Source organism: Notechis scutatus, chromosome 8 (genome assembly GCF_049901735.1).
Source record: "Notechis scutatus isolate UNSWTSFEM ecotype Mainland chromosome 8, rNotScu1.2, whole genome shotgun sequence".
Classification (NCBI taxonomy): Eukaryota; Metazoa; Chordata; class Lepidosauria; order Squamata; family Elapidae; genus Notechis; species Notechis scutatus.
Window position 1 is genome coordinate 22,881,746 of NC_142016.1, and position 13,134 is coordinate 22,894,879.

At 48.3% G+C, this 13,134-nt stretch overlaps 1 protein-coding gene across 1 annotated transcript in view; it reads left to right on the plus strand.

The window, feature by feature from the left end:
- MEGF8 (multiple EGF like domains 8) overlaps positions 1-13,134 on the plus strand; it is a 65,186-nt gene that overhangs the window by 22,965 nt on the left and 29,087 nt on the right. Inside the window, exons 16-24 of the mRNA XM_087971125.1 lie at positions 260-460; positions 1,860-2,099; positions 2,722-2,840; positions 4,580-4,711; positions 5,893-6,006; positions 6,783-7,031; positions 9,820-10,016; positions 11,249-11,459; positions 12,520-12,739. Of these exons, the coding sequence (XP_087827251.1) occupies positions 260-460; positions 1,860-2,099; positions 2,722-2,840; positions 4,580-4,711; positions 5,893-6,006; positions 6,783-7,031; positions 9,820-10,016; positions 11,249-11,459; positions 12,520-12,739 (1,683 nt within the window). The remainder of the gene's footprint in view (positions 1-259; positions 461-1,859; positions 2,100-2,721; positions 2,841-4,579; positions 4,712-5,892; positions 6,007-6,782; positions 7,032-9,819; positions 10,017-11,248; positions 11,460-12,519; positions 12,740-13,134) is intronic.

A 13,134-nucleotide genomic window follows, 5' to 3' on the forward strand; every position in this document is an offset into this window, starting at 1 on the left:
CATGCCTAAGGCAGGACTAGAACTCCCAGTCTCTTGGGGATTGGGCAAAAGTCACCCAGCTGACTTTCAGGCTAAGGCGGCACTAGAACTCCCAGTCTCCTGGCTTTCATGCCTAAGGCAGGACTAGAACTCCCAGTCTCCTGGTTTTTAGTCCAGGACCTCAATCACTAGATCAAATAGGTTCTCGGAAGGTGAATCCCTTTCTTAGTGCCTCAATTTTTTTTTTTTGTCTGCTTATCCCGGGTTGCTTTCCCTGCAGGAGAAGGTGGGCAGCTGGGCAGTGCAACAGGAAAAAGAGAAACGGTTACTCCAGCGTCCCGGGGCCGAACGCCTTTTCCCCAGCACCGAGAGGGGAAATAAGTATGCCGTGCTGGTGGAAGGCCACCTCAATAACTCTGGCACTGGGCAAACAAGCGAATTGACCCTCACGTGGGATCGCACCGGCGTGCCAGGGGGCAGCGTGAGTATCTCAGCCGGGGCGTGGCACGAGCCCTTATGAGACGTGCGAGGAAGCCGCCTGCGGGGGAAGGCTACATTTATTTGATCTATACCGCCGCCCATCTCACATACAAAACTCCGCGTGGCTTACAGTAAAATAGATAAATCAAATCTCTCTCTATAAAAGCGAAATGCCACTCACGCATCATCACAAAATCTCCGGGACCGTAAAGCCTACAAACTTGAAATTTGGCACATATATTCCCCTTAGCGCTCTCTAAGAAAGGATTTTTCGAAATGGCCATCAGAGCATTAGTATTTCCTATATTATTATTATTATTAACATGCTCTGATGCTAAGGAGTTCTACTCCCCCTCCCCACCTGAAAAGAAATCTCTTCCAAATGCAAAACGCAAGCAGAGGAGTTTCAGTTCCAGTTTCAGTTTCACAGCACCAAGCAGCTTTAGGACAGAACAGTTGAGCTAAGCTACGCCCAGGCTCCTTGCTGTCTCCTTGCTCACACAGCAAATACTCTTTCAGTTTCCAAACAGCCCTCGACTCTCTCACACACTGACAGGATGCTAGCCAGATGAATACCGATGGATGCTGGTAGGCAGAGGCAGAATTTTTCCCCTCTTATTTTCCTCCCCCAAAACTAAGCCTGACCACATAGTTTCGTAGCAAAACACGGGTATCCAGCTAGTACATAATATAAAATACAATCCTTTCTTAGCCGAGCATCACTGAAGACCACACATCCACCTCCCTGGGGCTGAATACAAAGCAATGTCTTTAGGGCCTTGCAAAGAGCCAGCTGGGTGGGGAGGGAGGGAAGGAAGGAAAGAATAGAAGGGGAGGGGAAGAGGATAGAGAAGGAAGAAGGAAAAGAAAGGGAGGGAGGGAAGGAAGGAAAGAATAGAAGGGGAGGGGGAAGAGGATATAGAAGGAAGAAGGAAAAGAAAGGGAGGGAGGGAAGGAAAGAAGGAGGGGGAAGATGATATAGAAGGAAGAAGGAAAAGAAAGGGAGGGAGGGAAGGAAAGAAGGAGGGGGAAGAGGATATAGAAGGAAGAAGGAAAAGAAAGGGAGGGAAGGAAGGAGAAGAAAGACAGAAGGAAAAAGAGGGGGGAAGGAGAAGGCAGGGCAGGAGAGAAGGTGGGAGGGAGGGAAAGGGAAGGAGAAGGGAGAGCAGGAAGAAGGAAGACAGAGGGAGGAGGGAAGGAAGGCACCGAAGGAGGAGGAGGAGGAGGAGAAGGGAGGGGAGGAAGGAAGGAGGGAAAGTTGGGGAGAAATGTAGGCCTGTGAGAGAACGCCAGGCTATATCTAGTGTCGTTGGAATATCGGGAGCATGACCCCAGCCAGGGGATAGATTTGGGGTGCTTAAACCTGGCTTGTCCTCATTCCTCCCCACTTCCTTGTCCAGGAAATCTCCTATTTTTTCCTGGAGCCCTACCGTTCCGAGCTGTGTGCCACTTACCACTCGTGTCTCGCTTGCCTGGCCGATCAGGGCTGTGGGTGGTGCCCACTCAGCTCCACCTGCCATCGACGGCTGGCTTATCAGGACGATGTGGGCGGCTGCGGTCCCGGCACCGTGCGCCTTATCCTGGTGCCCGGCAACTGCATCTTGTGTGAAGACTACCGTGACTGCCACACCTGTAGCAAGGTAGGGGAAAAAAAGATGGTTGCCTTAAAGGGAAAAATAATCTGCATTGGAAGGGAAGAATGCGCAGGTGCGCATGCAAGGCAGCGAGACTGGGGGTGACTGCTGGGCTTTTAAAGCTTTGGGCAGGGACCCCCAAACTTGGCAAACTTTTAAGACTTATGTGGACTTCAACTCCCAGAATTCCCCGGCCAGCTGCTTGCTTTTCTTGAGCCAGCTGTGGCTCTGCAGGCCTTGTAAGTGTCAGGGCTCCGACAAATCCGCCCCCATTCAAATCATGAGTCTCTAGCCGCATCTCTCAGAGTTTAAAAAAAAATTGATTTATTAGGAGTGACGATGTCGGCGTGACCTGGATGCAGCCGGCATTAAAATACATCATTCATTTCCCCCTTGACCCTGGGCTTCCTCCCAGCCCCCGGGTGTATATTCTCCAATGGGACGCATCCATAGCCAAGAGTCATCAATCATGCTCTCCTGTAATAATCTTGCGTGCCAACAGTTTCGGCTGCCAAGGCGATTATCTGAGGCATTTAAGGAATCCCCCACTCCCTTTCTGTTGGCAACTAAAAAGACCAAAGGCCAAAGTTGACAGTAAGCAGATTGGCTTTTTTTCTGTTTCCCCCAGGACCCGTTCTGCGAATGGCAAGTCAATAGCAGTAAAAAAGGAGATTTTCTTTGCAGTCGCCGAGGGCGTCTTCACACGGCCATCCGCTCGCCCAAGGATTGTCCCAAACTCTGCAATCAGTGAGTGTGCTGGGAAGATGGTGGCCTTTGGGGTTTATTACTTACTTACTTTAGGTATATCCCACCAACGGCTCTAAGATAGTGAACGTATCTAATGCTACCTTCTCTTTTCCCTACTACTGGTGAGGTGTGTTGGTGTGAAAAGGAGTGACACCCACCTGTCTTTCATGCCTAAGGCTGGACTAGAACTCACCATCTCCTGGTGATTGGGCCAAAGTTACTCAGCTGACTTTCATACCTAAGGTGGGACTAGAACTCCGAGTCTCCTGATGATTGGCTCAAAATCACTCACCTGGCTTTCATGCCTAAGGCAGGACTAGAACTCACAGCCTCCTGGTAATTGCCCCAAATCACCCAGGATTGGTCTGCAGAAGATCTGAAAGGCTGAGGGCTGACCTGTTTGGATCAAGCAAGCATCATTGCTTCATTCCTCCTCCCTTTCTTCTCCTTAGCCAGCCTGGTTGGTATTTGGGTTGGGGATCCAGGTTCAAGTTTGGAATGTTGGTTTGGGACTGGAAGAACACGGGCGATGTGGGAAATGTTTCCGAGAGGACTCAAAGCTTGGCATGCTTGTTTCACTCTCTCTCTCTTTCTCTCTCTCTCTCTCTCTCTCTCTCTCTCTCTCTCTCTCTCTCCCCCTCTCTCTCCCTCCCTCCCTCTCCTCTCCCTCTCTCTTCCTCCCTCCCTCTCCTCTGCTTCCTCTCCTCTCCCTCCCCCCTCTCTCTCCCTCCCTCTCCCCCTCTCCCTCCCTCCCTCCCTCCCTCTCCTCTCCCTCTCTCTTCCTCCCTCCCTCTCCCCTCTCTCCCTCCCTCCCTCTCCCCTCCCTCTCTCTTCCTCCCTCCCTCTCCCCCTCTCTCTCCCTCCCTCCCTCTCCTCTCCTTCCTCTCCTCTCCTCTGCTTCCTCTCCTCTCCCTCCCCCTCTCTCTCCCTCCCTCCCTCTCCTCTCCCTCTCTCTTCCTCCCTCCCTCTCCCCCCTCTCCCTCCCCCTCCCTCTCCTCTCCCTCTCTCTTCCTCCCTCCCTCTCCCCCTCTCCCTCCCTCCCTCCCTCTCCTCTCCCTCTCTCTTCCTCCCTCCCTCTCCCCCTCCCTCCCTCTCCCCTCCCTCTCCCCTCCCTCCCTCTCCCCCCTCTCTCCCTCCTCCTCTCCTCCCTCCCTTCCTCTCCTCTCCTCTGCTTCCTCTCCTCTCCCTCTCCTCCCTCCCTCCCTCTCCTCTCCCTCTCTCTTCCTCCCTCCCTCTCCCCCTCTCCCTCCCTCCCTCCCTCTCCTCTCCCTCTCTCTTCCTCCCTCCCTCTCCCCCCTCTCCCTCCCTCCCTCCCTCTCCTCTCCCTCTCTCTTCCTCCCTCCCTCTCCCCTCCCTCTCTCTTCCTCCCTCCCTCTCCCCCCTCCCTCCCTCTCCTCTCCTCTCTCTCCTCTCCTCTGCTTCCTCTCCCTCCCCCTCTCCCTCCCTCCCCCTCTCCCTCCCCCCTCTCCCTCTCCTCTCTCTCCTCTCCTCTCCTCTGCTTCCTCTCCTCTCCCTCCCCTCTCTCTCCCTCCCTCTCCTCTCCTCTCCCTCTCTCTTCCTCCCTCCCTCTCCCCCCTCTCTCTCTCCCTCCCTCTCCTCTCCTTCCTCTCCTCTCCTCTCCTCTCTTCCTCCCTCCCTCCCTCTCCCCTCTCTCCCTCCCTCCTTCTCCTCTCCCTCTCCCTCTCCCTCTCTCTTCCTCCCTCCCTCTCCCTCTCTCTCTTTCTCTCTCTCCATCCCAGGCGTACCACCTGCTCCGAGTGCCTCTCCAATTCCAGCCAATGTGCCTGGTGCCAATCCACCCGGAATTGCTTCTACTTTGCAGCCTACCTGGCTAAATACCCCTATGGGGATTGCCGTGGGTGGTATGACAGGTAGGTTGGAGACAGCTGGTCCAAAGCAAAGGATGGGCGGCGGGGGGGCAAGAAGTTGTGTTCCTTTCCTCCCTTAGGCACATATTTAAAGAGGCTTTCTTCTCCAGCCACAGAGCAGGCATCTCTTAAACCAGAGGTCTCCAAACTTGGCAACTTTTAAGATTTGTGGATTTCAACTCCCAGAATTCTGGGAGTTGGTCCATGTGATGACACGGGGCGTGGCACAAAGGCAACACAGTCAGATAAGCAATAAGAGTCCCTTTATTATGTCCAACTTTGCCACCAATGTCCAGGTTACCTTCTGGCTGGAGAAAAACTCTCCAGCCAGAAGCAGTTGGCTGCAGAGAATTAAGTCCAAAACATAGTCAACACAAACTGTAATTTAAAGTCCAAACAAGCCAAACTGAAGTAATTGAAGCAAGAATTCCAGGCTTGAAGGCACAGCAAAACTCACATGGTTGGGAAGATGCCAGGAATACAGATAAGCCATGTCAACACAGGATAAAGTCACGTTCGCTCCAAGCAGCCTGCCGCACGCAGTCTGCCTCTCTTATCAACTGTCTTCCCAGCTGTGGCTAAGGAAGGGAATCCAGGCCCTTTCCTTCCCCGTAAGCCATGCAACCCATGTTGCTCTCTTCTCCGTTCCTCCCTGTGTGCCCTAGAATGAAGAGAGGGTGGGTCTAGTTAGTCCTCTGGACTCCCTCTCCCTTGTTCTATCGCTGTCCTGCTCTGCCCAGCCGGACTTTGCCCTTCCCCAGCCTCCTCCACAGCCAACGGAGCCACACTCCCGCTCCCTGTCAGCTGCTTCCTCCTCAGATTCAGACTCTGACAGGGGCATGACAGTCCACAAGTCTTAAAGTTGCCAGGTTTGGGGATCCCTGTCTTAGACGTCATCACCTGAAGGGGCATTGATGCTTAGCCTCCATTGAGCCCTGATGCAGGAAATAAAACATGGAGGCAACTGGGTTTTCTTGTTTTTTTCTTTTGAAGACATTTCGCTTCTCATCCAAGAAACTTCTTCAGCTCTGACAGATAGTGGGGAATGGAAGGATTTATACTCCTTGCAGGCAGCTGGTCATTTGCATCCTTTTGGAGGGTTGTTGAAGCACAAGAATGCTCCGTGTGTTAGTTTATGTCCACCAAATCGCACCAATTGTTAAGTGGATTTTCTTCCCATCCAGTGTTCACTCTGTGCCCCAATGCCTGGACTGCACCCGGTTTAACACCTGTCGTGAATGTTTGCAAAACTTTGAGTGCGGCTGGTGTGGCAACTCCGACAACCCTACCTTGGGCAGGTGAGTCCACTCTTTAGACTATTTTAAAAAAAAAAATTCTCCCTTCACCTTGCAACCATTAACAGAGGTACACAATCAAGATCACGGGAAGTATTGATATTACTGTATAATGCCTTGGTAAGAACTACACTGGGAATCCTGCATCCAATTTTGGTCGCCATGATGTAAAAAAAGATGTTTGAGACTCTAGAAAGAGTGCAGAGAAGAGCCACAAAGAGGATTAAGGGACTGGAGACCAAAACAAATGAAGAAGGGTTGCAGGAATTGGGCATGTCTAACTTAATAAAAAGAAGCAGCAGGGGTGATATGACAGCAGTCTTCCAATATTTGGCATTTCTCACTTAGCAACATAAATTTTGAGCTCAACTGTGGTCGTAAGTTGAGGATTACCTAAACTCATCACCATTGTATGATGAGGAATGGTGCAGTGGCCTAGAGGTGGAACTCTCACCTCACCATCAGGAGGCTGTGAGTTCGCTCCTAGGTAGAGGCAGATAAATTTCTCTTTCTGGGCACAATGAGAATATCTCTGTTGAAACAAAACTCCGCACTGGCAACGGGTAAGGCAGCTGGCCATTAAACACTCTGCTAGCTGCATTCAGTTGCCCAGACTCCACCCCGCAAGGGATTTATGGGTTCGTTAAAAGAGGATGACGATCCCCATCGTACAAAGAGTCGTTCGGTAGCAGAAGACTAACCGGGGGTGGGATGGGGGAAATAGCGATCATTTTGGGATTGTTGCGAATTCACGGCTTGTACTTCGACTTCCTCGCCAGGTGCCTCCCAGGAGATTTCTCCGGCCTCAGCACTTTCTGGAACTGCTCGGTGGCCCTGTGGGAATCCCACAGACTGCCTCCCTCCCACCCGGCTCAGTGGTCGTACGGGCAGTGTCCCGACGTGGACGAATGCCGCCTGGGCTTGGCCAACTGCCACCCCTTCGCCCGGTGCAAGAACACCCCGGATTCCTTCCAGTGTCACTGCAACCGAGGTTACGCAGGCGACGGGGTGGCCTTTTGCAACCAAACGTGAGTTTCTTTGTCTGGCTTTAGAATGTTTGACGTGGGGAGGAACGTTCTGAACTTGGCTGGCGGAAGAAGCAGAGACGGTCGCTAAGCAGAGACGACGCCAGAAGGGGCAAACACACACACACACACCACTGCTCTGAGGATTTCTCCTGTTTTGGAGAGGCTCTGCCTGTGTGGGCGTTGCCTTCTGTTTCCTGCTATTAATGAAAGGAAGGTCTGGCCGGACGTAGCGCTAACCGTTCCTTCCGGACACCTGGACAGTTGCCCGACTGCATTTTTTTCTGGTTATGATTTTGTGCAAGAGCTCTAAAAACAGTTGATGATTTTGTGACATGAGTTTGGTATTGATTCTTAGGGATCACATATAGCTAGATTTTCTTCGGGTTGAAAGGGGCTTAAACTGGTTATTTACTTTTTTTCTGAAAAAGAGGTCCTTTTTTCCTTCCTTCCTTCTTTTCTTCTTTCCTTCCTTCCATCGTTCTTTTCCCTTTCTCTTGTTTCCTTCCTCCGTCCCTTATTTTTCTTCCCTCCGCTCCTCTCCTCTCCTCTTTTTCCTTTCTCTCCTTCCTTCCTCTTCCCTTCCCTTCCTCCCCCTCCCTTCTTTTTACTTCCTTCCTTTGTTTTTTTCCCTTTCCCTTCCTTTCTTCCTTCCACTCCCCCTCCCTCCCTCCTTCCTTTTTTCTTTCTTCTTCTCTCTCTTTTTCCTTTCTCTCCTTCCTTCCCTTCCCTTCTCTTCCTCCCTTCCTTCTTTTTTACTTCCTTCCTCTCCTCTCTTCTTTTTCCTTTCTCTCCTTCCTTCCTCTTTTTCTTTCTCTCCTTCCTTCCTTCCTTCCTCTTCCCTTCCCTCCCCTTTTTCCTTCCTTCCTTCCTTCGTTTTTTCCCTTTTCCTTCCTTCCTTCTTTCGTTCCTCCCCCTCCTTTTTTCTTGCTTCTTTTCCTTTCCTCTTTTTCCTTTCTCTCCTTCCTTCCTTCCTTCCTTCCTTCCTTCCTTCCTTCCTTCCTTCCTTCCTTCCTTCCTTCCTTCCTTCCTTCCTTCCTTCCTTTCTTCCCTTCCCTTCCCTTCCCCCTCCTTCCCTCCCTGATACTTTCCAAGTTTTCCAGAGGATTCACATTTATAGTGTTATCCAGAGAAACTTTAAAGCTCTCATGTAGCCAGCTGTAATCTGTTTAATCTTCAGTTTTACAAGGCAGTCCTTCACTGAGGTGGCTGGCCAGACTGGTTCTAATCAGAATCTCTGCATGTTAAGACAATGCTTATTACAGCATTTAGTTTGTAAGGGCATGAATGATTGTTTGTTTTTTTTTGGAGTGGGGGAGGAGAAAATGACAAAGATTACCTTTCCATCTAAAAATGTTTTTATCAGTTTGCTTGTGATTTTTTTTTGTTTTCCTTTGGTATATTAACAGTGCCCTTATATATTAAACTTTTGATAGCAAGCCATTTTATTTAAAGATTGGTTTTCCTGTTTGCCTTTTTAATCCTTGGAACAAAGGAGAATATTGTAGCTCGGGGCTGAAATGAGAGATCCTTGGTACTCTCTGAGCTTGGTTATTTTCTTGCAGACGTTTCATGACCCATACAGGTAACACCATCAGGATAAAAGCAACAAGGATCGAGAACCCTCAATCCTGAAAAATTTAAACAATCTTTCTTTGTTTGGTTAGCAGTTCTGGTTTTCAATGGTTGCACACCTAAGTTGAGTAAATTGGACCAAGTAGAACAGTTTTTCAACCATGGCACCTTTGCGGTGCATGGACTTCAACTCCCAGAATCCCCCAGCCAGCGTTGTTTCTCAACCTTGGCTCTTTAAGACGGGTGGACTTCAACTCCCAGAATCCCCCAGGTGGCATTGTTTCTCAACCTTGTCCCCTTTAAGTCGGGTGGACTTCAACTCCCAGAATCCCCCAGGCGGCATTGTTTCTCAACCTTGTCCCCTTTAAGAGGGGTGGACTTTGTTAAGCCTGAATTCCCCAACGAGTGTTAAGGAAAACAAACTAAACAGAATGTGTAGCGTAGTCAGATAGGCAGACAGGTAAATGTGTGAGATAAGTTTGTATTTTAGTTAACACGCAGTAAAAAACAGATACGCTTGTGCTATCAAAAATATAGTTTATTCCATTAGGAATTATAGCATAGTCAAAATAAACGGTCTATTAGTCATGTATCATTTCAATCAGTCCAGTCGGGGATACTCAATTTACAAAATCCGTGTTGAATAGCCAATGTCAGTTCACTTACAATAAATCAGTCCGTATTATCTCTTCTCTCCGTTGAGAAATCAACACTCCTTTCTCTCCTCCGTTCCAGTAAGGAAAAACGCAGTCATCAATCCATCCAGTAATAAGGGATCATTAAGCCAGAGAGAGAGAGCTGCAATTGACTTGCTTCTTTTATGGTGCTTTTACAACCACACCCTTAATTACATTCTTGTAGTTAAAGTTACACACACTTTAACCAACAAACCATGATAACTTATTTATTATTTTTTTACCCAAACCAGTTAGGGTAAACAATGTCATCCCTAACAGACTTCAACTCCCAGAATCCCCCAGGCGGCATTGTTTCTCAACCTTGTCCCCTTTAAGAGGGGTGGACTTCAACTCCCAGAATTCCACAGCCAGCATTCTTCAGCCAGGCCAGTTATGTACAGGTACAGCTAGTTCTCAACCTACATCCCTGCGTTCAATGACCTTCAGAGTCCACGTATCTCAAGGGCGCCAAGGTTGAGAAACGTTGAGGTAAGAGACTGATGGGATTCTCCTTTCGTCCTCCCCCCCCACCCCTCCAGGTGCTACGATGAGTGCGCCCATGGAGAATGCAGCGGAGCCCCCAACTTCACCTGTTTGTGCGACTTAGGCTGGACCACCGAACTCATCACGGGGGCCACCCCTCCCCCCAGCGGAGTGCAGTGCAACCTGGATTGCGGGTGCCATTTCCACAGCACCTGCCACGTCAAGGGCCCCGGGTTCTGTGATGAATGCCAGAGTGAGTGTCGGCCTCCCCAGCCATCCCTTCAGAAAGCCATCGGCCGTTTTGTGCGTTTCCGGTTTTATGCACAGGGGGATTTTATTTTATTTTATTTTTCCAAAAAGTTTTTTATCGGTCGTAAGTCGAGGCCTACCTGGAATCATTGCAGTTTGATTGCAACTTTTAGAAGCCTTCAGGGCTAAAGTTTAGGATATCTATCTATCTATCTATCTATCTATCTATCTATCTATCTATCTATCTATCTATCTATCTATCATCTATCTATCTATTTATCTAGCTATCTGTCATCATCTACTTACCTATCTACCTATCATCCATCCATCCATCTGTCATCTATCTGTCTGTCTGTCTGTCTGTTTGTCTATTTATCCATCCATCCATTCATCCATCCATCCATCCATCCATCCATCTATCTATCTATCTATCTATCTATCTATCTATCTATCTATCTATCTATCTATCTATCTATCTATCTATCTATCTATCTATCTATATCTATCTATCTATCTATCTATCTATCTATCTGTCATCTACCTACCTACCTACCTATCATCCATCCATCCATCTGTCATCTATCTGTCTGTCTGTCTGTCTATCCATCCATCCATCCATCCATCCATCCATCCATCCATCCATCCATCCATCCATCCATCCATCCATCCATCCATCCATCCATCCATCCATCCATCCATGCGTGCATCTATCTATCTATCTATCTATCTATCTATCTATCTATCTATCTATCTATCTATCTATCTATCTATCTATCTATCTATCTACCTACCTACCTACCTACCTACCTACCTACCTACCTACCTACCTACCTACCTACCTATCATCCATATCTATCTATCTATCTATCTATCTATATTATTTATACATTTTTCTTTAACAGTATATTATCTGGATCAATTTACTTATACACAATCATAATGTCTAATATCTACCTCTTGTCTAACCATTGATAAAAAAAAATCCAATGTTAAAAAGTATTCTGTATCTTCTGTCCATTTCTGCACAATCTAGTATTTTTTTTAATTACATTTTCTTCTGTAGGGGTTTTTCTCATTTTTCCAGCGTTGTGCAAATACCCTTCTCGCTGCTGGCCGTGCAACTCTTGTAGGTTATGAACAAGGACCTCGCCTGTCTTTTCTCCTCTTCCTTTGTGTTTCACTCTACCTGTTTCTCTCCCCCCCCGCAATCGTACTTGTCTGCACTGGTGGGCCTAGACTGGACTCACGGGGACCGCTGCCATCTTTGCCGGCCGGGCAGCTACGGGAATGCCACCACCCAGACCGGCTGCCGTCAATGCGCCTGCAACGAGCATGGCCTGGAGGAGATGGGCTATTGCCACAGCGCCACGGGGGCCTGTTACTGCACCCCACCCACCGAGGGGCTGCACTGTGAGCGCTGTGCCCCCGGCTACTCGGGGGACCCCAGGTGAGAGGCTGGAGGGGGGGAGCGCACCTCTCGAAATTGCTGGGAATGAAGTCACCTTGCCTGTAAAAAAGACAGTTGAAAGGGCCTTAATTTGGCTGCTTTCTTTCTTTCTGAAGAATTGACTTCCTTCCTTCCTTCTTTCCCTCCCTCCCTCCCTGATCCTTTGTTCCTTCCTTCCTTCCTCTTTCCCCTCCCTCCCTCCTTTCTTTCTCTCTCTCATCCCTCCCTCCCTTCCTTCCCTGATCCATCCATTCTTCCTTTCTCTTTCTTCCTCTTTGCCTCCTTCCTTTCTTTTTCTCTCTACCCCTCCCTCTCTTCCTTCCTTCCCACCCTCTCTCCTTCCCTGATCCTTCCTTCCCTGATCTATCTATCTATCTATCTTTCTTTCTTTCTTTCTTTCTTTCTTTCTTTCTTTCTTTCTTTCTTTCTTTCTTTCTTTCTTCCTTCCTTCCTTCCTTCCTTCCTTCCTTCCTTCCTTCCTTCCTTCCTTCCTTCCTTCCTTCCTTTCTTTCTTTCTTTCTTTCTTTCTTTCTTTCTTTCTTTCTTTCTTTCTTTCTTTCTTTTTTCTTTCTTTCTTACATCAGAAATTAAATTTTAAAAAGGGATGATTAAAGCAAACGATTGTAATGAAATATGGGGGGATTTTATAAAAACAGTGTTGGTGGAAGGCAAAGGAAATAAACCTACTCAAGAATATATGTTGTTTTGGAAGGGATAAGGGCACAATTGGAATATATTGCATATCTTTTCATCATTATAGAAGAAGAAATATAAGAGGGGAAAAAATGGTCTCCGGGGGTGGGGGATGCACTATAATATTTGTATTTTTTTTTCTTTTTCTCCTTTTTGTGTATTTAGACGTATACGTACTATGTTTGTATTATTTGTATTTAATTGTTGCTGAACTTTGTATTTTGATATGGCCCAAGGGCTAATCAATAAAGACTTATTATTATTACTATGAAAGTATTTAAAATAAATACATATTTTAATAAATAAATACCGGAGCCTGCGAGCCTGAGCCCATATTTTCCATGGATTTCTTTTTTTTCTTCCACAGAAATGGTGGCATCTGCTACCAGGAATGCGTGGGGCGCACCTTGCTGCTCAACCTCTCTTCCTCTTCCTCCCTGAGCTCTCAGCGGGCTGGGGGCCCCCTCGCCAACGGTCTCTCTTACTGCGTCTGGGTTTTGTCAACTGGTGCGGACATCCAGCCTTGCCGGCCGGAACAAACCTGCCCGACAATCACACTCACTATTCAACCGGACACCCTTTGTATGGTAAGCGAGAGGGATAACGCAGGTGTGAGTTCAGGAGGTCGCTAATCGGGGCAAGTTGCGGCCCCCGACGGTGCAGGTTTTTAAGGTTTGGAAGAAGCAGAAAGAGACACTGAAAAAAGCGATTTACGGACAGTTTTCACACTTGCGACCATTGCGGCATGCTTAGCGACCGATTCATATTTATGATGGTTGCAGTGTCCTGGGGTCGTGTGATCCCTTTTTTGCGACCTTCCGACAATTAGCAAAGCCAATGGGGAAGGCAGATTCACTTAACAACCGTGTTGCTAACTTTAACAACGGCAGGGTTTCCCTTAACAAACCTGGCAAAGAAAAGTGATAGAACGGAGCCAAACCAAGGAGTGGGATTCTACCGGTTTGGACCGGTTCAAGCGAAC